Source organism: Oncorhynchus keta, chromosome 28, assembly GCF_023373465.1.
Source record: "Oncorhynchus keta strain PuntledgeMale-10-30-2019 chromosome 28, Oket_V2, whole genome shotgun sequence".
Taxonomy (NCBI): Eukaryota; Metazoa; Chordata; class Actinopteri; order Salmoniformes; family Salmonidae; genus Oncorhynchus; species Oncorhynchus keta.
The window spans coordinates 46,411,901-46,436,188 of record NC_068448.1 but is presented as its reverse complement, the minus strand read 5'-3'; the positions used below and the strand labels follow the sequence as shown (position 1 = coordinate 46,436,188).

Below are 24,288 nucleotides of genomic sequence, written 5' to 3'. Positions count from 1 at the left end.
TGTTTCGGTTTCATTTACAATTTGTCTTGATGATACTTGTTGTTATTGTATTATGTTACTTGAAATAATCACAGAGGAAAGGTCATGACCTTCATTGTCTCTATTGGATTGGGGGGGGATTATATTGATTGTGCTAGATCAATATCTTCATGCTCTGTACAAAACTCAAGTGTAGCCTACTATCAACATCAGTGGATAAGGAATAAAATGCACAACTTTTTCTGATAGTAAAATTAGCCAAATTGATTTGGTAGATGTAGAATTAAAATATTTTGTGGGTTTTTCCAAATAACTTGGCTGGTGTAGCCTAGGCCTATTTCCTATGAATGGAAATCAATACATTTCCAGATTCCATTGCTTTGAAAATACTTTATGGCTGTTCTAAACGGCAATAAGCATAGGATGTTAACTGACATGAGTGGAGGGCAATAGGTGCACTGGTTCAGTAGTTGTTCAATCCAATAGGGCATGATTTTAATATGAGAAAAGCCTGTGAATCTGAAATTCCTAATTGCAGTGTGCGACTGAGGCTGGCATAGCACAGGATTCACATTGCAAACAATCACACCATCAAAATACACACTAAACATAAAATACTCAACAACGAATTATGAAAAAATGACCTCTGGTTACTTCTATTTAGCTGATGATGCAGAAATCGTATCAGATACTCGTATCGAGATAACTTACCTAGGCCCAAAAACCACCAACTGCTGCAAGCAAAGGAAAAAGTGATCGAACTCCAGGTGTAAGTCAACGAAGCTTGATATCCAGGCAACGCCGCAGGTAGGTGCGGTAGCAGAGGACAGGGCAGCCGTCTACACAACAAAAATAATATTGGCACTCTATGGAATAGCCAAACCGCAGTTACGTCCTTTTATGGCGTGGAGACCCGATAAATATAGACGAGTGCAGAGCGGATTGAAGCTATCGCAAATCCAGGAAGAGAGCGGCAGACCCAATTTAGTTCCAGCGACGTTTGAATATGTTGGTCATTGACGAGTGCGACTATTTGCAACGCCAAAAAATGACTCTACCTACCTGTCGGCCTATATTTTAGACAAGGCCTACTGTACAAACAATGTGTAGCCTTTCATCATCAGTCAGTGTTACTGTATTTTTGACACCACTTATTGGAAAAAGTATAGCCTAACTCATCATCAGTGTCCCAATAATGGAATACTTTATACATTTGTATTTAAACATGGGTATTTCCTCTTACAGAAGACCTTAGATGTATTAATGACTATCAGGGTTTTTGTCATTGCATCATATTCACATATAGAAAGGTAACTTTAGGCCTCACACCACAACATCTGGTTGCCTGGCAGCCCTATATACTACTCTGATCAATCTCATTGGGCTGACCCCATAACTTGGACTTTATCTTAAAAAGGAATAAATGGTGTAATTTCCATCTCATATTGTGCCAATGTTCGATATCCTACACTTCACTAGCGGTTATCTTGCCTGCTCACAATATCTAAGAGAGCTTCAGATGTGTCTGTGACTAACTATAGCCATGCTATTGTTGCCTGTGTCACATATAACAAATGCCAGTTAGCATTTTATGTGCTTGCATGAAAGAGAGAGAGCACATCCCCATGTTTTATCATGTGGGTGGAGCCCTACTCCTTGCCTTTTGACCCTGCATGTGAAACTGACAAATGTGACATCCTCTGAGTAGTGATTGAATACTAAGGCTCCTGCTTTGATCTAACTTTATTTTCATTTCAAATATTTTTTTGAACACACACAAGAATGGTGTATAGGAAAACAAGACAGGTATACAATTCTTATCTAAACATAAAAGAGCAGACAGGAACAACAAGACCCAGAGTTCTACAAATAATACAAAACACGACATACAGAAGGACATGTAGAAAGAAAGAGGGTAGATGTCACCCCCACACTTATTCCCCCTATCCCCCCCCCCCCAACTGCTCAAAGGTAGATTCAAATATTACAATTGAGAGTGCGTTAATAAGTACAAATTCACAGCGCCGACTCGTCCAAGTAGGAGAGGAAAGGCTGCCAGATTTGATCAAATGTTGATAATTTATTTTTCAGAATATATCTAAGGCTCCTGCTTTGTTATGGCTCCTGCTTTGTTATGAGGCGATGAATGATCTTACAGATTACACAAAACACTATAAAACCACTAGTCTGTGATTCTTTCTTTGCTTGAACAACTTTCCAAGACCGGTCATCCACTTTTAGCCTTTGCCTTATTCCTTGCATCACTATACACATGTCTTCGTAATGCTATTTCCAGAATACAGATCATGAATGCATTTTTTGGTATCTTCAGTAGTTCCTACTGATAGAGAGAGCATTGACCAATCAGACACCTATGGAGGTACATTTACCATAGAACGTCATATTGAATCACATATCTCTATGGTACATACAACATAACAAAAGACCAGCTGTCTTTGTGTGACTGAACATCAAAGGAAATTGTGTTGCTTTTCAATAGGGTTTCAACTAAAACTACAATAATTTACTCTAATCTAAAGATAACCCCAATTACCTGACAGCACGGCAATCATAACTCATATGGAGGATATTTTCCTCAAAAAATTCTTCACTCTTCCATTTAAAGCTCAAGTGCCTTCCCAACCAGGAATGTGATACAATTGTGGGCTAATGACTTCATCCTATCACAACCTGCAGTAAATCATTGGGATGATACTACTATGTTCTGTGTCCCAACTTGATTTAACGAGGCAAGTCAGTTAAGAACAAATTCATATTTACAATGAAGGCCTACTCCAGCCAAACTCTGATGACACTGGGCCAATTGTGCACCGCCCTATGGGACTCCCAATCACAGCCAGATGTGATACAGCGTGGATTTAAACCAGGTACTATAGTGACACCTCTTGCACTGAGATGCAGTGCTTTAGACTGCTGCACCACTCGGGAGCCCAAATGGCACCCTATGTCCTATATAGTGCACTACTATTGACCAGTGGGTAGGAGTGGGTGTGTTAGAACATGGAAAGTCAGAATGATTTCATGTGAAACTCCTACCGGAAGTCGATTGATTGTAATGATGAATGGAAACTTTGTTTTAGTCCCCCCTATGAGACTAGTCCCCTCAAGTGGTTGAATATGGGCAGTGCAATATGACGTCATGTTTCCAGGCAAGATTCTTTGATTTTGGTCAGACAGGAACAACACACAAAATCCACTAATCAATGACTTATTAATGAACTGAATCAAGTGTATTCGTATTGGTTTAATTGTCTAGAGATTTACTATTATTTTATACATGTTAATGTTATTGTTTGTCTTCATGGATCCCAGAAATACTTGAAAAAATGTATTGTTGTTACTTGTTTAGACATAGCCTAGAGCTTGTTTTCTTTTGCGAATGTGAAACCATGTTAAGCTCTCCTCACCATCCCAGTTTGGTGCAGTGACCCTCTGTCTCCTTTCAGTAAACATGAACACATTATGGTCTCAAGATGAGTTCGCCATTGCTCATTCCTGTCATTGTAGTGGTTCCCATCTGCTGAACTTGCTGATGAAGAAAGTGTTATACTGTTCAACAGACTAAGAACCATTCCAGCTCTCTTGGGAACAGGCAGAATGCATTGCTTTTTCATTTGAAAGATGGTTATTGGATCCTAGTAGTAAACTACCAGTAGCTCATACCATGAACAACCAAACTTATAAGTAGTTAAATAGCACTATTATGGATAATTCTGGTCATCTCTGTATACCCGTCGCAAGAACCACTAGTTGATGCTTATTTATAAAACCCTCTTAGGCCTCACTCCCTGCTATCTGAGATATCTACTGCAGCCCTCATACACACATACAACACCCGTTCTGCCAGTCACATTCTGTTAAAGGTCCCCAAAGCATACACATCCCTGGGTCGCTCCTCTTTTCAGTTCACTACAGCTAGCGACTGGAACGAGCTGCAACAAACACTCAAACTGGACTGTTTTATCTCAATCTCTTCATTCAAAGACTCAATCATGGACACTCTTACTGACAGGTGTAGCTGCTTTGCGTGATGTATTGTTGTCTCTATCTTCTTGCCCTTTGTGCTGTTGTCTGTGCCCAATAATTTTGTACCATGTTTTGTGCTGCTACCATGTTGTGTTGCTACCATGTTGTTGTCATGTGTACTGCCTTGCTATGTTGTTATCTTAGGTCTCTCTTTATGTAGTGTTGTGTTGTCTCATCGTGATGTGTGTTTTGTCCTATATTTATATAAACTCAGCAACAACAAAATAATGTCCCATTTTCAGGACCCTGTCTTTCAAAGATAATTTGTAAAACTCCAAATAACTTCACAGATCTTCACTGTAAAGGGTTTAAACACTGTTTCCCATGCTTGTTCAATGAACCATAAACAATGAATGAACATGCACCTGTGGAACGGTCGTTAAGACACTAAAAGCTTACAGACAGTAGGCAATTAAGGTCACAGTTATGAAAACTTAGGACGCTAAAGAGGCCTGTTATTGACTCTGAAAAGCACCAAAAGAAAGATGCCGAGGGTCCCTGCTCATCTGCGTGAACGTGCCTTAGGCATGCTGCAAGGAGGCATGAGGACTGTAGATGCGGCCAAGGAAATAAATTGCAATGTCCGTACTGTGAGACGCCTAAGACAGCGTTACACCGAGGCCTGTACTCTGGAGCGGGATTGATTTGTAGTGGAGGGTCCATTATGGTGGGGTGGTGTGTCACAGCGTCATCGGACTGAGCTTGTTGTCATTGCAGGCAATCTCAACGCTGTGCATTACAGGGAAGACATCCTCCTTCCTCATGTGGTACCCTTCCTGCAGGCTCATCCTGACTGGTGTCATTGTCTCCAGCATGACAATGCCACAAGCCATACTGCTTGTTCTGTGCGTGATTTCCTGCAAGACAGGAATGTCAGTGTTCTGCCATTGCCAGCGAAGAGCACGGATCTAAATCCCATTGAGCACGTCTGGGACCTGTTGGATCGGAGGGTGGTGTCTAGGGCCATTCCCCCCAGAAATGTCCGGGAACTTGCAGGTGCCTTGGTGGAAGAGTGGCGTAAAAGCTCACAGCAAGAACGGGCAAATCTGGTGCAGTCCAAGAGGAGATGCACTGCAGTACATAATGCAGCTGGTGGCCACACCAGATACTGACTGTTACTTTTGACACCCCCTTTGTTCAGGGACACATTATTCCATTTCTGTTAGTCACATGTCTGTGGAACTTCTTTTGTCTCAGTTGTTGAATCTTGTTATGTTCATACACATATTTACACATGTTAAGTTTGCTGAAAATAAACACAGTTGACAGTGAGAGGACGTTTCTTTTTTTGCTGAGTTTATATATATATATATTTATTAATCACAGTCCCTGCAGGAGGCCTTTTGCCTTTTGGTAGGCCATCATTGTAAATAAGAATTTGTTCTTAACTGACTTGCCAGGTGAAATAAAGGTACAAATAAATAAGTAATAATAATTATGTTTGCTGTTCCTTTGGCCTATGACAAGGGGGTGGGGCTCAACTAGTGTAGAAGTGTTGAAAATGGCTTAACTATAATCATTCTATTTTTGTATATGTTTTGTGAAATCCGAGTTTTAATATAATTAAAATCGTGTCACCAAAGCAACGTTATCTTACTCATGATTAGGCACAGGAAGATGCATTTATTTTCTCCGTATTTGGGCATTTGTCAAGAATGTCTTTTGAGAAAACACCATTACCTCGTGGGTGTTTACCAAAGTAAAAATGAAATGATTTACGAGCATTTACATAAACTATGTATAGTCAAAGCTAAAAAAAAAAAAAACATTAAAGACATATCTAAATATGTATTTTATTATACGGTGCAAAATATAATTGAATACATATACAAATGATTTAGACATTGTAAAGTCCTCCCCATTTCCCGAAGTTGGTTTGGCCTGCATTTCCTGTGCGAAACCATTATTAGGAAGTTAGGGCGGTGGTTGAGAGAGTGCAGTACGGGCTAACTGACTATCCATTTTTTCGGAATTAGGTAAGTCTTATATATGCTTATTTGAACGTAAGAAGTATTATTTCACTTGTTAATTCCATGCTACTTTTGAACTGTCAGTTATATAGCTTAAAATGTCGAAGCTACACGTGTGTTACTATCAATGTATGTGTTTTCTGGCTGATTTAGCTAGCGGGGTTAGCAAACTGGTAATCGGCTGGTTAGCTGCCAAAATTACAGTATTTCCTGCATGGGGAGAAATTAACATTTCGTTCTAACTAGCACATTTATCGTTTTAAATTACATATAACAGACCGTACGGTAGCTGGGTAAGTATTATTATAACGACGCAAATGTATACCAAAACCAAGTAACTAGCGTAGCGGACGTCCTGGGATTCGTAATGTTATCTCAACAATGTCGCTAACGTCACCAGTGTGTTGCGACCCGCATGAACAGTGGAATCGGTGTTTGCCTTCAAAATAAAAGGTCCCCATTGAAACTGATGCAAACTGATAACAATTGTGGAATCATGACACAATTGGACTTGATCATACTACCTACCCAAGGTTGGCATGTTATAAGTTCAACAAGCTACCGTTAGTTTGACCCCATAAAATGAAATCTGAAATCGCGCTGTGGGTGTATTTTTAATTCAGAGTTTCATTGAGGTCATACTTCTATGCACTGTGCACCTATGAAATGGGTTATCAGCCTACTCGGTGACACTCAAGAAACACAACTGTAGAGTTTACGCACATGTTAGCGTCTTTGCTCTTATAGCTAGCTGGACATTGACTGTGGAATGCACATTGGTTGACTGAGTTTAATTTAGCTGATTTCAGTCCCACAATAAGAGTTAAGATGCAAATACTTGTGGAAACCCTACATAGTTCTGTGAGTGTCTGTGTAGGGTGATAATCAATTTCATGGGTGCACATAGGTTAGGGTGTACATTGCAATATTAATGTTCCATACACAGGCTGACTGTGGTACCTCATGATTTCGGCAATGAGTCAGATTAACTTGTGGATTCCATTTTTGTCGGTCCAGTATGAAGGAAGTTGGCATTGGCTCACGAAACTACCTCTAACTAGTGTTAGAGGTCCATAGGTATCTGCTAGCATGACTTCCAGTGGCTGTTTCAGAGTCCGGCAATAAGATCTAAGATGCTAATATTTGTGGAAACTCTACAAAGTTGTGTTCTGTGTCACTGGGTAGGCTGATACCCCATTTCATTGGATAACAATTCATAGGTTAGTCTGTAGAGTGCTTATAAGTATGCCCCCCAATGAAATTCTGTATTCAAATGCAGTGGGACTAGATCATGATTTCATTTGTCAAATTCTAACTATTTCTATAACGCTAAACAAAGTTTGAACGTTATCTAGTCCTATTGTGGCATGTTCACAGTGCTTTTTGCATCAGTTTCGATGGGTGTCTTTTATTTTGAAGGCTAACTGCAGATTCCAGTATTGTTGTTCATGCTAATGTTGTTCAGGACAAGTCCCAACGTCAGCTGTCTATCTGTAGCTTATTGCTCATAGTCATTCCAAATTTGTGTAAATTGATACTTGTGCTTAATGTTCATTTCTACGATACTACCATCTACATTACTTTAGGTTACACAAGTATTAACAGCTGGCAGCAGTTTTTGGCCCCATTCATGACATAGCCCTAACTTGGCTAAGTTATTTCTCAAAATATCATATAGAATGTTAATGATGCCTAGACTGTCACTAGATTTCTCACCTACCCTCAATAGAAAAGGATATGTGGTCTTGGAAAGAACTTCAGCCTGAATTCAGTCCCCCTATCATTGTTCAACCTCAAATTAGGTCACTGAATCGGTTTTATCCAGCCGTGTTGCCATAATAATGAATCAATGGCATGGACCACTGCCTCCCTCTTACTTGCTAGGAAGGGAGGCATATTCGAGGCAGGGACCTTCTAACTCTTCAAATAAGACTGTGTTGAACATGCCTGAAAAGGGAATTCTCACATCTGTAGTTTTTCCTGTCCTGTGCAAAGGGAACAGCTAGAAACAAACTTCACAGCAGTAGAACATTTCCATTTATAGCACAGTGAGGACATCTCCGGGGAATAATTTGCCAGAGTCTGACTTAGATTAGCCCATAGCCACAAAGCTGGGCATGACTAGTCAAATCTTATTTTGGGTAATTACACGAGCCAGGTTCCCTGTTTGTTTTTGTAGACCCTTATGTATCCTCAAATGTTAATGTCCCTAGAATTGAACTTCATTGACATCATAACACTATTTCTAAGTCTGATTGAAAGGGCAAGTAACTTTTTAGGATTTTACAAATCTGGTGCTATGGTATTATTCAGGAATATTCTCTTTTCAGCCTCGCAGGTAAACACACAAAACAGCCAAAATGTCGAGCAAAAGGGCCAAGGGAAAGACCACCAAGAAGCGTCCCCAGCGCGCTACCAGCAATGTGTTCGCCATGTTCGACCAGTCTCAGATCCAGGAGTTCAAAGAGGCCTTCAACATGATTGACCAGAACCGCGACGGGTTTGTTGACAAGGAGGACCTGCATGACATGCTTGCCTCACTAGGTGAGTCTCTGAAGCCCCCCTTAGCTGAGCTGAAATCTGTCCATGGTTTTCTCTTTAACATTGAGTGAATTAATGTGAAACTGAGGCACTGGATGATTTGTGATATCTCTAGAGTGTGCTTGTGTTGTACTCTCTTTTAAATGATTGCATATCTCTCTTGTTCAATGCTTAGCGTTAAACTTTGTAGTGTTTGTGGACCCAGTCAGTCTTGCTGAAAGGGTGTAGGTTTGTTATGTAAGGTGATGCAGTATATTTACCCCCAGGCTAAGGTTGGGTTTGTCTCCCACCTGGTAAGTTGGTTTTAGAAGAGAGGCATTCCATTGAAACAGTCACGCATTCACAAAGAACATGCATTTTTCCAACATTCCCTACTACCCTGTTACCATTGTTTAATATGATTGAAACAATTTATGCTGATATTATTGTAAAACTAACGGCGTTGAATGCAATCTGTTCTAATGTGGCACTGTTTGTTCTTTAGGGAAGAACCCGTCTGATGATTACCTGGAGGCTATGATGACTGAAGCGCCTGGGCCCATCAACTTCACCATGTTCCTCACCATGTTCGGAGAGAAGCTCAACGGCACAGATCCTGAGGACGTCATCAGAAACGCTTTTGCCTGCTTCGACGAAGAAGGCACAGGTAAGCCTATAACAAATCATTGGGTGTTTCTTCAAGGAATTATTCCAAGTGGAAAGGAATATTGTCAGTGTCGGCTGGTATTGATTCATACTGTTGTAGAGACTGATAATGGATGCTGTAGTTGTGTAGAGAACTTAAGTTTTATTAGTCCTATGCATGGTCTAACGAAATGCTAAGTTGCAAGTTCCTTCTCGACAATGCAACAATGACAAGTAAATGGCAGTAGAATAAAATAAGTTACACAGTGAGGTGCCATTTATAGTCCAATATTTCCACGTGTAGTGGGGGGCAGGTGTGTAAATTGAGCAGTATAATTGGTCTGGTGGCAGCAGTTGTGGTGTTTGTAGCATGAGTGCGTGCTAAGGTGCAGAGAATCAGAGCAGGTGCTAAGTCCGGTTCAAGTGCTCAGTCAAATGGCTTGTGGATAGAAGCTCGCTGAGGCTGTTGGTATCAGACGTCATTCTTAGAAGCCATCTGCCTGACCGGTAAGGGTGAGAATGTGTTTGTGGGGTTCTTTATGAACATACAATTCCTGATGAGTCTGTCTTAGCTGCATAGACTGGATTTTTGGTCTGTCCTGGTAACATCGGGTCCGGTGGGTAAACCATGACTCCCAGGGGTTTATTCCCAAAATGATTAAACCAGAGGTTTATACTATGAAGCAAGCTAGATCTACTCAGGCTTTTATAAAGCTAGCCAGCTTCAGTTGGCTGCACATTCCAGGTCAGGCTTCAGCCATACTACAATGGATGAGCAATATCCATTGTAGTATGGCTGAAGCCTGACCTGGAATTCTTGTATGTCTAGTAGGCTTGTAATTAATTGCGGGTACATGTTGCACATGGCTAGTCGAACAACTTTCCGTTGAGACAATGTTGAAAATTCAATCCATGGGCCACTCTGTCATTTTAATGTGGTGTTAAATGGGCTTGTAGAATTGCTTTTTTTTTTTTTTTTACTTAATGCTGTCTTTGGTGTGCTTTTTCCCCACTCCTTTCGCTCTTATCTGTGGAACACGTTGTGGCCATAGACATATCTATAGAAGGGTTTGGAACCTCCAACCCTGGCAATTTTAATAAAACTGGCCATGGCTGCCAGTCTTGATTTGAATGGGAACTGCCATTGATGGGTTATCTCTGGTTGGTTGGCTGTCAGTTATCCTTTCGCACATTTCTAAATACAATAGTGTGGAAAAACCGTTTGGAATGGAGATGCTGCCATTCAATGTGTAATGGGTATTTTAACATATTTTTACTTTCAATTGTAAATACTCTATCAGGTGTCTTTCTCAAATTAAGGGGATGATGACTATCTTTGCGAGAGGGAGGGTATCTGATTTCATTGGTCCCCAACTCATGGCTAAGAATTTATTCAGGATAAAGGGGGTTAGCCCTGAGTTAGCCTGCCACAGGATTTGTCATAGAAATGTACTCGGCTAAAAGGTAAGGGCTGTGGTCCATATGGGAAATTCATGCTTACAAATACACATTGGGCATCTTTGTTTTATTCCTTTAGTATCCCTACCTCAACTTAATTTAAAAATATCACCCTTGAGCGGGCTGTGGATTGTAAATACAGAAATATGCTTCTGTCAACTTTGATAAAATGTCTTGGTTAATGTTATTGTTTCATATTGGGTTGGCCAGATGCTTGGCATTTAAAAATAAAAAATGCTGATGGGTTGGTTGAGTCAACAAATGAATAACCCATGCATCACCACCCGATGGGAGTAACCATGACATGGGCATTTTCGCATACCTGTCTCACTGAATCACCCTGTCTGTCCTCAGGTGTCATCCAAGAGGAATACCTCAGAGAGCTGCTGACCACAATGGGTGACCGCTTCACAGACGAGGATGTGGACGAGCTCTTCAGGGAGGCACCCATTGACAAAAAGAGCAACTTCAACTATGTGGAGTTCACACGCATCCTAAAACACGGAGCCAAGGACAAGGATGATTAAGGCCACAGCCATGCCAGTCGTATTATGGTTTCTCTCTGACCCCTCTACTCTATTACCCCCAGCTGCATGTCTCCGCTCTAATAAATCCATGTTTAGCAAGGTGAAACTATGGCTTTGACTGTATCTGAGGTCTCATTTCAATACTGCCAGATTTGCACATCTGTATTGAGAATTGTAGCGGGTGATGGTGAATTTGCAAAACAATGTACTTGTCTGTGACGTGAAATGGAAAATGCAACTCTGGAAGCAAGCTCCTATGCTACTCAAATGGTCTGGTCTAGCTGAATTTTTACATTTTATAATAAATATAAGCTTTAAATAAATTACTATCAACTTGTATATTGCTCTGTTCTTTACCCTAGTTAAATTATGAATTAACTGTTGAAATAATATGCTATGTTTAAGCAGATGGTTCCCTTCCTCCTGTGCTGGTATGTTATTTCCCAACAAGGAATTTTCTCAGTCATTTCCCTTTCCACCTAGCATGTGTGGACGTGTCGAAGAGGGTTACAGTGACTGGGTTAGTTTGACATTCCTAGATAATACTAAAATTGGTTATCTCTATATACAGTCATCTTAAAGATGGCAACAACACATTTCAGAGGAATATCTAGGAAAAAGGATTGGCCAAAGATCTGAATTAAACTGCCTGTGTAAATGCAGCCTGGATGTTGTCTAGGTACATTAGTTTATCAGGTCCTCGTCATTAATTCATTCCTAAAGATGCACATAGCAGCAGTCAATCATCTGGCACTGTTACAGCAAAAAAGACCAAACCATACTAACATTTGTTGCTTTACTAACAATTACCGCTTGCACAACTGTTTCGTCAATAATTTTGTTGCGATACTTAGTGAAATTTACATTCTTTACTTTAACACTGAATCAAACTTCAGTGAGTCTATTTTGGTAACTCTGGCACTGTAGTGGCTTAGTGAATGTTAACCCAGCCCATTGGTTAAATGAAAGGGGCCAATCACTACTGAGCACATTCATTACAGAACCACGCTGGACCAGTGGCTAGATCTTACACGTGTTTTGCGGCATCCCCTGTTTAGATTATGGGTTGCACTGTAAAAGCTGACATTTGGGGCGGCAGTGTAGCCTAGTGGTTAGAGCGTTGGACTAGTAACCGGAAGGTTGAGAGTTCAAACCCCCGAGCTGACAAGGTACAAATCTGTCGTTCTGCCCCTGAACAGGGGAACCCACTGTTCCGAGACCGTCATTGAAAATAAGAATATGTTCTTAACTGACTTGCCTGGTTAAATAAAGGTAACATTTAAATTTTAAAAAATTGTATGAATTTTCTAACGGTATGGCTAGGTCATGGTATGTTTAGTCACATGTTGCTTGTGGTTTGATCACCAGCAAGCAAAGGTTAATTAACATCAAATGAATGGGGCATTCCATGAACCTGTGTTTATGGAAAACACTTGAATCCAATGTAAATATTTCACAGCACCGTAGTCTTTTACTGTAGTGATTCTGGTAACTAAACTATAAGAGTTGCACACTATTTCCCAGTAATTTATTGGGCAAAAGAACACCAATGTTTTGGCCTCACTGTGCCTTCAGGGTGTTCTGGTAACTAACAGGGCTTTGAAGGTTCATCTTTTCTCATGCTCATGCAGGTTGGAACCACCTGGTGAGTCCTGGAACAGAACCATGGCTTTAAAGGTGATCCAGAGGCTTCAGCTACTCGGGCAGACAAGGGCACACCTCCGTCCTCCAGGTGGGCTGGGTCGCATCTCAGACTTCTGTGTGCTCCAGTAGCGGAGCCTCTGTGTGTGGTGTACCTATGGACCTCAGCGGATCGCTGTATCCAGAGACTGTTGTCAGACTCAGTCAGCCAGCTTGTATGAGTTAGTCCACCATTGCCAAGGACTCTTTCTACGCCACTGGGTCAGTCGGCCAGTTGCACTGACCCACTGTCGCAGAAGAGAAAGCCTTCCTGGACCGCCTCGGCAGTGGCTTTTCCTCCAGACAGGTCCTGCACTCCTGCACTGTGGCGATCACGTCTGACACTATGGCAGCGGCAGCCTTGCACCGCATGGCTGACCCAGAAGGACCCTTCAGTGTGCTGTGCTGCCAGCTAGAGTAGGCATCTGAAGGAGACTGGGCTAGTTTCTGCCCTGCTGGCCTGCACACACCTCTACGTGGACCCCTGGAGCACGCTGACGGTGCGGCTGGTATCAGAGTGCCAGGAGCGGCTGGATGGAAGCCAGATGAGCGTGGGACAGCTGTGCACCTTTGGCCAGGCACTGTTGGCCCTGGAGGACCCGGGCTGTGGGATGCTGGAGCAGGTACAGAGGCAGGAGCCAGGCCAGTGGAGCCTAGCAGAGCTCACTGCTGTATATGGACTGCTGCAGGCAGGAGTAGGGGAGGGCAGCTACCAGGACCTCCTAAACGCTATGCACACTCCTTCTTGGTGGAGGTCATGGAGAGACATGTGCTCAAGATGGCTTTTACTTCCCACCCAGAGACAGTTACCAAGGTGATGCAGTACTCCTCAACCTGCTGCACTCCTACATCCTGGTAGAGAGGTTCCCTGTCAACTTTGTGTCCAAGGTCTTCAACCTCTACTTCCTCCAGAAATTACAAGGTACTCTCATTGATAAGGCCACAGGGCAATTCCACTGTAACGGAATTATGCTGAGACTCACTTTAAAATGTATACCAAACAAAAACCATTGATTTCACAGTTTAACAAACAATACTACTTTACACACAATGACTACTTTGAACAATTTACACATTAAATAAAATAAAATATTTAAAGTTTGATAACATAATTACGGTAAAATCAATTTTATTCTGTTACTAAACGTTGTATCTGCACAGTTCTTCCTGTAAATGTGTTTGTGTAAAATTGTCTGGAAATTGATAAAAGCTAGTCATTGTGCATAGTTATATGGTTTGTTAAACATTGAAAGAAATGTTTTTGTTTGGTATGTTTTTTAGTTTTTTACCCTTTTTCTCCCAATTTCAATTACAATCTTGTCTCGTTGCTGCAACTCCTCATTGGGCTGGGGGAGAGGCAAAAGTCTAGTCATGCGTGCTCCAAAACATGACCCGGCAAACCACGCTCCTTAACACCCGCTTTACCCGGGAGCCAGCTGTGCCAATGTGTCGGAGGAAACACTGACGACCAAAGTCAGCCTTCAGGCGCACGGCCCGCCACAAGGAGTCGCTAGAGCGTGATGAGCCAAGTAAAGCCCCCAGCCAAACCCTCCCCTAACCCGGGTGACGCTGGGCCAATTCTGTGCCGACCTATGGTACTCCCGGTCACGGCCGGTTGTCACACAGCCTGGGATTCAACCCGGATCTGTAGTGATGCCTCAAGCACTGCGATGCAGTGCCTTAGACCGCTGAGCCATTTGGGAGGCTTGTTTGGTACATTTTAAACAGAAAAATGTCCATTACCATGGAGTTGCCCCACACTTACTTTACTCTTCTTCATAATTGCAATTGTTGCAGTATCTTTGGTTTAACAATTGTAAATTAATTTGTGTTCCAGGGCAAGGCATGGGGGTTGACCGGATTGTACTGGCCCAACTGACCCAACTCTACATGACTGTGAAGCTTGAATGCCCTTTCTATGAGGTAACGAGTTACTACAAATCAATATTAATTAGAGTTGAAGTCGGAAGTTTACATACACATAGGTTGGAGTCATTAAAACACATTTTTCAACCACTCCACCAATTTCTTGTAAACAAGCTATAGTTTTGGCAAGTCGGTTAGGACATCTACTTTGTGTATGACACAAGGAATTGTTCCAACAATTGTTTACAAACAAATTATTTCACTTATATCATAATTTGTATCATTTGTACCCATTGTATCATAATTCCAGCAGGTCAGAAGTTTACATACACTAAGTTGACTGTGCCTTTAAACAGCTTGGAAAATTCCAGAACATTATAATGGCTTTAGAAGCTTCTGATAGGCTAATTGACATCATTTGAGTCAATTGGAGGTGTACCTGTGGATGTATTTCAAGACCTGCCTTCGAACTCTGGGACCGAGAGACTGAAAAACAGCTTCTATCTCAAGGCCATCAGACTGTTAAACAGCCACCACTAACATTGAGTGGCTGCTGCCAACACACTGACTCAACTCCAGCCACTTTAATAATGGGAATTGATGGGAAATTATGTCAAATATATCACTAGCCACTTTAAACAATGCTACCTAATATAATGTTTACATACCCTGCATTATTCATTTCATATGTATATACTGTTCTATATCATCTACTGCATCTTTATGTAATACATGTATCACTAGCCACTTTAACTATGCCACCTTGTTTACATACTCATCTCATATGTATATACTGCACTCAATACCATCTACTGTATCTTGCCTATGCCGCTCTGTACCATCACTCACTCATATATCTTTATGTACATATTCTTTATCCCCTTACACTTGTGTCTATAAGGTAGTAGTTTTGGAATTGTTAGCTAGATTACTTGTTGGTTATTACTGCATTGTCGGAACTAGAAGCACAAGCATTTCGCTACACTCGCATTAACATCTGCTAACCATGTGTATGTGACAAATAAAATTAGATTTGATTTGATTTTAAACTCAGTGCCTCTTTGCTTGACATCATGGGAAAATCAAAAGAAATCAGCCAAGACCTCAGAAAAAAATTGTAGACCACCACAAGTCTGGTTCATCCTTGGGAGCAATTTCCAAATGCCTGAATGTACCACGTTCATATATACAAACAATAGTATGTAAGTATAAACACCATGGGAACACGCAGCTGTCATACCCCTCAGGAAGGAGATGCATTCTGTCTCCTAGAGTTGATTGTACTTTGTTGCGAAAAGTGCAAATCAATCCTAGAACAACAGCAAAGGACCTTATGAAGATGCTGGAGGAAATAGGTACAAAAGTATCTATATCCACAGTAAAACAAGTCCTATATCAAAACTGTTCGCTGCTCTGGCCCCCATATCGACGACGCCAGGACAGCGGAGTAACCTGGAAAGGCCACCTTCTCACCCCCCCTAAAAGATTTAGATACACTATTGTAAAGTGGCTGTGCCACTGGATGTCATAAGGTGAATGCAAGGATAAGAGCCTGCTAAATGACTTAAATGAACCTGAAAGGCCACTCAGCAAGAAGCCACTGCTCCTGAAAGGCCACTCAGCAAAGCCGCCATAAAAAAGCCAGACTACGGTTTGCAACTGCACATGGGGACAAAGATCGTACTTTTTTGGAGAAATGTCCTCTGGTCTGATGAAACAAAAATAGAACTGTTTGGCCATAATGACCATTGTTATGTTTGGAGGAAAAAGGGGGAGGCTTGCAAGTCGAAGAACACCATCCCAACCATGAACCACGGGGGTGGCAGCATCATGTTGTGTGGGTGCTTTGCTGCAGGAAGGACTGGTGCACTTCACCAAATAGTTGACATCACGAGGGAGGACAATTATGTGGATATATTGAAGCAACATCTCAAGACATCAGTCAGGAAGTTAAAGCTTGGTCGCAAATGGGTCTTCCAACTGGACAATGACCCCAAGCATACTTCCAAAGTTGTGGCAAAATGGCATAAGGACAACAAAGTCAAGGTATTGAAGTGGCCATCACAAAGTCCTGACCTCAATCCTATAGAAAATGTGTGGGCAGAACTGAAAAAGGATGTGCAAGCAAGGAGGCTTACAAACCTGACTCAGTTACACCAGCTCTGCCAGGAGGAATGGGCCAAAATTCACCCCTTATTGTGGGAAGCTTGTGATGAAGGCTAAAGAAATAATTCTCTCCTATTATTCTGAAACGTTTGACCTAAGACACGTTTGCTCAACTGCAGTGTTGCAATCTTAGCACACTATCCTCTGATTCACCATTAACACCCAGTATTAACCCCAGGGCCCAAGGCTCCTTCCTATGTACCGTGTCAAGTTTGTCCTCACTCCTGGTCGGTCTCTGGAGATGCCGGTTGACGGACACCTCTACAACTATGTGAAAACTGGACTAGTGGATCTACTAGGGGCCCGTGCTTACTTCACTTCCAGAGTTCTCACTCCATACTGCTACACACTCGGTAATGCAGACGGGACATTTTAAGATACAACACATGTAACCTTTAATTCAATGCTTCAGACAATGTTATGGTTATACCTATACTGAAAATAAAGGTGCAAAGACAAATCCGGCCCCTATGTTTGTTTCAGATGTGGAAATAAAGCTGGAAGAGGATGGATATGTATTGCCTGCCAGTGACATAGATGATATCTTCAAGAGGTAAAAACAATGTATTTTTCCACATTTTGTTACATTACAGCCTTATTCTAAAATGTATTCATTTTTTTTCCTTTATCAATCTACACTCAATATCCCATAATGACAAAGCAGTATATTGTTGAAGCACCTTTGGCAGCCTCAAGTCTTCTTAGGTATGATGCTACAAGCTTGGCAGACCTATATTTGGGGAGTTTCTCCCATTCTTCACTGCAGATCCTCTCAAGCTCTGTCAGGTTGGATGGGGAGAGTCGCTGCACAGCTATTTTCAGGTCTCTCCAGAGATGTTCAATCGGGTTAAAGTCTGGGCTCTGGCTGGGCCACTCAAGGACATTCAGAGACTTGTCCTGAAGCCACTCCTGTGTTGTCTTGGCTGTGTGCTTAGGGTCATTGTCCTGTTGGAAGGTGAACCTTCACCCTAGTCTGAGGTTCTGGAGCATGTTTTCATCAAGGATCTCTCTGTACTTTGCTTCGTTCATCTTTGCCTCGATCCTGACTAGTCTCCCAGTCCATGCCGCTGAAAAACATCCCCACTGCACGATGCTGCCACAACCATGCTTCACCATAGGGTTTCATCAGATCAAAGAATCTGGTTTCTGATGGTCTGAGAGTCTTTAGGTACCTTTTGGATAACTCCAAGTGGGCTGTCATGTGCCTTTTACTGAGGAGTGGCTTCCGTCTGGCCACTCTACCATAAAGGCCTGATTGGTGGTGCTACAGGGATGTTTGTCCTTCTGGAAGGTTCTTCCATCTCCACAGAGGAACTCTGGAGCTCTGTCAGAGTGACCATTGGGTTTTTGGTCACCTCCCTGACCAAGGCTCTTCTCCCCCGATTGTTCAGTTTGGCCGGGCGGCCAGCTCTAGGAAGAGTCTTGGTGGTTCCAAACTTCTTCCATTTAAGAATGATTGATACCACGGTGGTTTTGGGGACCTTCCAATGCTGCAGAAATGTTTTGGTTCCATTCCATAGATCTGTGCCTCGACACAATCCTGTCTCGGAGCTCTAGGACAATTCCTTCGACCTCATGGCTTGGTTATTGCCGCAGATGGACTCCAATTGAGTTGTAGAAACATCTCAAGGATGATCAATGGAAAGAGGATGCACCTGAGCTCAATTTCAAGTCTCATAGCAAAGGGTCTGAATACCTATGTGAATAAGGTATGTTTTTTTATATTTGCAAAAAAATCTGTGTTTTTACTTTGTCATTATGGGGTACTGTGTGTAGATTGATGAGAAAAAAATATTTCATCCATTTTAGAATAAGGCTGTAACGTAAAAATGTGGAAAAGTCAAGGGGCCTGAATACTTTCTGTATGCACTGTAGGTGATACAATTGTTCTACTGTAGCTATTTTATTCAGGCACATGCGCTCTGTTACTTTGTTGTGTACTTGCAGGATAGCCACAAGAGGTTTACTGTGAACACAAGACAGCTGCTGGGAAAAGAGGCCATGAGGCTTCTGGGATATGAAGTTGTTCAGGTCGGAAATGCATGCCGCAACCCTCAATACCCCATTTCACTGATGATTTGATCTTTTTGAGTGTTCTGTCTGCTGTAAATTCTGATTTCAGCCCCTTTGCTCGTATTCTGCCTGTCTCTAGGCATCTACTCTTTCAAAAAGAGAGCATTTATTTGGATCTACTCTTTGCTCTCAGTGCTCCATCTGTACCTAATAGAAGTCTGTTTTTGTAGATTTCTTACTATGAATTTGAGAAGCTTCGGAACAAGACCGAGGTTGTTGAACATCTTCCCCCTCAGCTAAAGGCTCAAATAAGGCCTTTGTTGCTGTCATACAACTATAACACTGTGCGCTATACAGTTTGGGCACTGTTTTTGTCATCTCAAAGTGCCACATTGTCCAACATTTCTACCTGAAGAGAAAGCATAAAGAAATCATGTATTTATATCTTTTGAGTAATTGTAATTCTACACACTACTAGTGTTCTATTGTAGAGTGAAATTACTTATTTAGTCTTCTCTACTTTAATCCACCATGATGGACCACCACAATTTGAAATATATAATACATGTATATTTATTGGTAGTTGGCAATACAGTGCTGCAGTAGAAAGTTAGAACATCTAATTACCAAGAATCACCTTGGAGGGGGAAAAAAGTACATTTGTTCATACAAAGAACAATAATTTTGAACATAGCCAAGCATCACTATCGATTTTTGATTTATATTTTTGACATTATCAGTTATTCAATCAAGGTCACCTAATTAAGGCAAGTTGTTTTTCTCTGTCCACCACCATGTAATGCATGTCAGTCGGATATACACTGAGTATACAAAGCAGCCTCTTTCCATGACAGACTGACCAGGTGAATCCAGGTGAAAGCTATGATCCCTTATTGATCTGTGTAGATGAAGGGGAGGAGACAGGTTGAAGAATTATTTATTTGGGGGGGATTGGGTATGTGGAGGGGGCACGAAATTCAATATTAGGAAGGTGTTCCTAATATTTGGTATATTCAGTGTATGTTGTAAAAAGGCTATACATAAAAAATAAAATAAAAAAGAGTTGGGAGTGTTGCCATTGGTTTCTGCCTGCTGTCCATCCATTATGTAGCAGGGATCTGTGGCAGGCCAAATTCATCCACCAGAACTCCATCCTGTAAAACAGACAAATTACAATTTTGTAGGAAACTCCAGTTATATCTAAATGGGTGCAGAATGTGTCTTCATCCAATGTAATGTCCTAAAAACTAAAATGAACCCTTCGAACAATGCATCCGTCTTCTGTATTGACGAAACAGCGTCAGTTGTGATTGATTTTTAACATAATGCCCCAGTGAATTATTCAAGACTAAACTGGGTAAACATGAGTACAGTGGTCAGAGAGAGAGAGAGAGATTTACCCGGTTTGGTGCCCTGTCACTGGGTATTCCCTCTGGGATGGAGGGGGCAGTGCTGGCCTCATCCAGGTAGGAGCTGTCATCATCAAGCAGGAGCTCATCTCCCAGGGCATCCAGCTCTGGGATCACACGCACACAGCCATTGATGCGCAGTTATTACATGCAGTCTATTGACATAAGGACTGCATTGACTGCTGTTGTATCACTGTGCTGAAGTATCACTGTGCTGAAGTAAACAGCACTTTACCTTGGCCAAGTCGCAGTTGTAAATGAGAACTTGTTCTCAACTAGCCTACCTGGTTAAATAAAAGGTGAAATAAAAATAAAAAACAAAACTCTGTAGTGCGGCGGGAAATTATGAAATATTGACCTACAGCAATGTTCTAATATAGACCTATCCTGGAGCAACAGCAACCGTGTACTGTCCCTTGTGGCTGTGTCATACTCTTACAGCACTGACCTGCTTCCAGGTCATCATCATCGATCTCTGGCGTCCCGTAGCTTCTGCTCATCGCCTCCTGCACCTCGTTGGCGTCCTCCATCATGTCCTCCAGCTGGTCTTGGAGATCCTGCATCAGGAAAACATGGAACTATTAAACCAAACATCTCTCAATCACAATAGGCCATTCACGTTACCCGGATGAATTATGACCCAGATCAGATGGCTGAAATATGTTGAGTCTTTCAAGACAAGGGTCTGTAGTAAAACTACTGCACTTCTACATTAGACCACCAAATGGTGTTGTAGTGCATCAGGACTCGAAAAAGACAAATACCTCAATCTGATCGATCTTCACATTCTTGTATGCCGCCTTCATCTCTTTGGCTCCAATTTTCATGGCATCAACCTATAATGCAAAATCAGAGATTTTTAACCCAGAGAACAGCCTGGCATGACAACTACAGTAAATTGTGACTAAGTGCTACAGTCAGTACATTACTGTGGCCCCTTACTGTTGTTTTTGTGTCTTTGAGAGTTTGGATTGTGTAGTTAGCCTGTTCCATGTTGAAGGACTGCTGTGTGAGGTTGTCTCTCTGGCCCTCGTACCTAAAAAACAAGATTGAAATGATCAATACAGCTGTTTTTATGCGCTCATATCATGACGGTTTACTGCTACTTGATGTGGTTCATTAGGTTTAGGTTAATGTGATATGTGTCCTGACTGATTTGAGGTTATTGGTGCGTTGACAGACTCCCTTCATAAGTTACTCACATTCTTTTCTGCTTCAGTACCCTCATCGCCTTCTGCTTGACCATGTTCTGATGAAAATATTAACAGGAAACAATTCACGTGACATCAGACCTAGCTAGATACTGCTGAGAACAAGTGGGGCCATACTTGTGTATTGTTTTGTTCAAGAACAGCATTAGCCTCCACGTGTAATAGAATGACTGAGGTAAACATATCTGTCTACTATCACAGCTCATCATCTGCTTCACTCAGGGTAGGGTTAAATCTTACTTTTGAAGGGCCATCTCTCATCTTCTTCATCTGATCCTTGTACTTGACCAGTTCAACATCTAGTCTGGCAATCTTCTTGTCAATAGATTCCGCTCGCGAGTCAACCTTATTAAGAGAGAAAGAACGGGCACAAGTTAACCATGTAGACTGTTTTCATATTTCAATGATCTTGTAAGAGTCAAAAATCTTTGTATGTTGGTAACAGACAAAGTTATTTGAATACATATTGGTAATTATAATGATTTTTTAATATTTTTTTTAATCAATGATATATTTTCCTTCAATCAATTTTTATAGTCAATAGCACTAGCTTAACACCTGATTTGGTCAAACATAAAACTGGTTGGAGCAACACTTTTTTACCGTACATTGGAAACCAGCATCACCCTACTGAACTCCCTATTGACGATTGGTCATCTAGCTAATTAGCGAGCTCAGTCACTTGGACACTGTTAAAACGCGAATCAAACTTACTTTCACGATAACATTAAGTAGCTAAAGAGTATTTTATGAGCAATAGGTCTTCAATGGGCTGTCACAACTTTCTCCCATTGTTGCTAGAACAATCAGCTGTCATTCAGTTAGTTTGCTAGCTAGCCAGCAAGCCAACTTATTGTTTGTCATTGACACTACTCTGTAAGTTATTTCCATATATACTTACATTCCCTATGCAGTCTGTGAGATTTGGTGGTGGTCCCTTCGGCTTTCCTCGGCCAAAAATACGGTTCATTTTGAAATAAATATCCAATAACTCAAAACAACAAAGAATCTACCTGAACGTCAGGGAAAATAAAGCAAACCCGGAAGCAACATAGAGCTGACGTCACATACTTCTTCTTCGATTCGGTTTCACAGCGGTTGGCATCCAATAAATGTTGCATTTCTGCCACCTACGAAACTGGTGTATAAACGCCCTTATACTGCAGCATACGACAATTTATGCACTACTCTAACACTGGAAACCTAAACCTGCCTCTCTCGAACCGGACATTTCTGATTCCCAGCCCCATGGGCACCCCTACAATAAACTGGACACATGAGATTTTTGACAACGCTTTTTTTCTGATAAAAACGAGTTTATTGCACGCCCACTTTTCGCCTGGGAACACGGTATTATAACCCACAGCTTTATCGATGGCTGGCGCAAAGCCATCAAACATTTTATGGTCATGGTTAAACATGTTTTTTTCAGAAAAAAAGTGTAAACCTGAACAAAATACATGTCCCTATTCTCCCAAATACATTTTTTAATTCAGACCGAGTTTTTTTTTTACGATTTGTTGTTTCTAAATGGCTGCTGGATAATTTGATATGCACCGAAATCTGTTTGTTCGTAGGTATCAAATTGAGCGAATGCTGCGCAGGTTCACTGAGTTGCAAACCAAATGGACATGTCCAGTTCCTTGATCTGTAGATCTGACGCAGTTGCTACCTCAGATTATGAACCTAACAAAGTGTCACGAATGAGTTATGTAGTACCCGCAGAAGGCCACAGGGCGGAGCAAGAGCGCGTATAAACCTTATAAACTGTTTTTTTTACCTTGAAACCCCTAACCCTAGGTATAACCTATTTTCGCCCTAACCCTGAATTGTGACACAATGCACCTATATGTAACAACAGTATTGCTTCCGTCCCTCTCCTCGCCCCAACCTGGGCTTGAACCAGGGATCCTCTGCACACAGACAACAGTCACCCTCAAAGCATTGTTACCCATCTCGCCACTTGCAGAGCAAGGGGAACAACTACTTCAAGGTCTCAGAGCGAGTGACTTCACAGATTAAAACGCTATTAGAGCGCACCACCGCTAACTAGCTAGCCATTTCACATCGGTTACATATAGCTGTAATGGTCACCATTTTCTAACCCTAACCCTAACCTTGATTGACATAAAATAGCATGCAACAAAAGACTAGTACATTGGTAGTATGTGTCACATATCAGTTAGCAAGCAATGTCAAATAAATCATTAGGGTTAATAAAGCCGCATACAACTTGGTCTCTTTTGCTTCCTTGAGTAAGGCAGCTCCAAAATGCAGGTGTTTCATCTTAGCTCAGTGCTTTCTGTGGAGGTGGGGCAGCCAGCGGAAAATACGTAGTTTAGGGGTTGGTAATGTTCTCTAGTTGCGCCTTGATTGGCTTAGTGTTCTGTCACTCATGGAGACACTACGTCACCACAAAATCTACGGGGAGAGCTTGCCCCTTCGGTGCTGCCATAGAGTTAAATTAGAAGTGCCCATCCAAGATGGCTCAAGGTCATTGGCCATAGATAAAATGACGTCAAATCACATTATATCTACAATAGCTTTGATTGGACTGACCATGTCAACATCGTACTTTCAAAATCTTAGCTAGAAAGCTACTGGCAAATCCTTTTCAATCCTTGTCACATGAAGATAAATAATTCAGATAAATTATAGATAAAACGTATCGGTGCTCATTGGCCATTGGATATAAACATTACATAAGTTGTAAGTCGCAAATTCAACAATGAGTGCTTTGAAAGGAATCAGTGGCTAACTGCAAGCATTGCAAAGAAATCACTAGCCTGCTATTCAG

The 24,288-nt window shown here is 41.6% G+C and overlaps 3 protein-coding genes and 1 pseudogene across 3 annotated transcripts in view; 2 read left to right on the top strand and 2 right to left on the bottom strand.

Annotated features, from left to right (window-relative positions):
* The window catches only part of LOC118361497 (M-protein, striated muscle-like), a 42,393-nt gene extending 41,447 nt beyond the window's left edge, over window positions 1-946 (bottom strand). Inside the window, exon 1 of the mRNA XM_035741477.2 lies at window positions 691-946. The gene's annotated coding sequence lies outside the window, so the exon portion shown is untranslated. The remainder of the gene's footprint in view (window positions 1-690) is intronic.
* A 4,908-nt stretch (window positions 947-5,854) lies between these two features.
* LOC118361496 (myosin regulatory light polypeptide 9-like) lies at window positions 5,855-11,485 on the top strand. Its single transcript, XM_035741476.2, has 4 exons — window positions 5,855-6,002; window positions 8,327-8,540; window positions 9,022-9,183; window positions 10,974-11,485. The coding sequence occupies exons 2-4, from the start codon at window positions 8,357-8,359 to the stop codon at window positions 11,144-11,146; spliced, it is 519 nt and encodes a 172-aa protein (XP_035597369.1). The 5' UTR covers window positions 5,855-6,002; window positions 8,327-8,356; the 3' UTR covers window positions 11,147-11,485.
* Window positions 11,486-12,811: 1,326 nt separating this feature from the next.
* LOC118361136 (FAST kinase domain-containing protein 3, mitochondrial-like) lies at window positions 12,812-17,396 on the top strand (annotated as a pseudogene).
* Window positions 17,397-19,426: 2,030 nt separating this feature from the next.
* Window positions 19,427-22,687, bottom strand: LOC118361495 (charged multivesicular body protein 5-like). The gene is made up of 8 exons (XM_035741475.2): window positions 22,393-22,687; window positions 21,732-21,836; window positions 21,483-21,529; window positions 21,223-21,316; window positions 21,045-21,116; window positions 20,729-20,837; window positions 20,272-20,387; window positions 19,427-20,025 (listed from the first exon to the last, which is right to left on the bottom strand). Exons 1-8 carry the CDS (start codon window positions 22,459-22,461, stop codon window positions 19,975-19,977), a joined length of 663 nt encoding a protein of 220 aa, XP_035597368.1. The 5' UTR covers window positions 22,462-22,687; the 3' UTR covers window positions 19,427-19,974.
* Window positions 22,688-24,288: the final 1,601 nt, after the last annotated feature.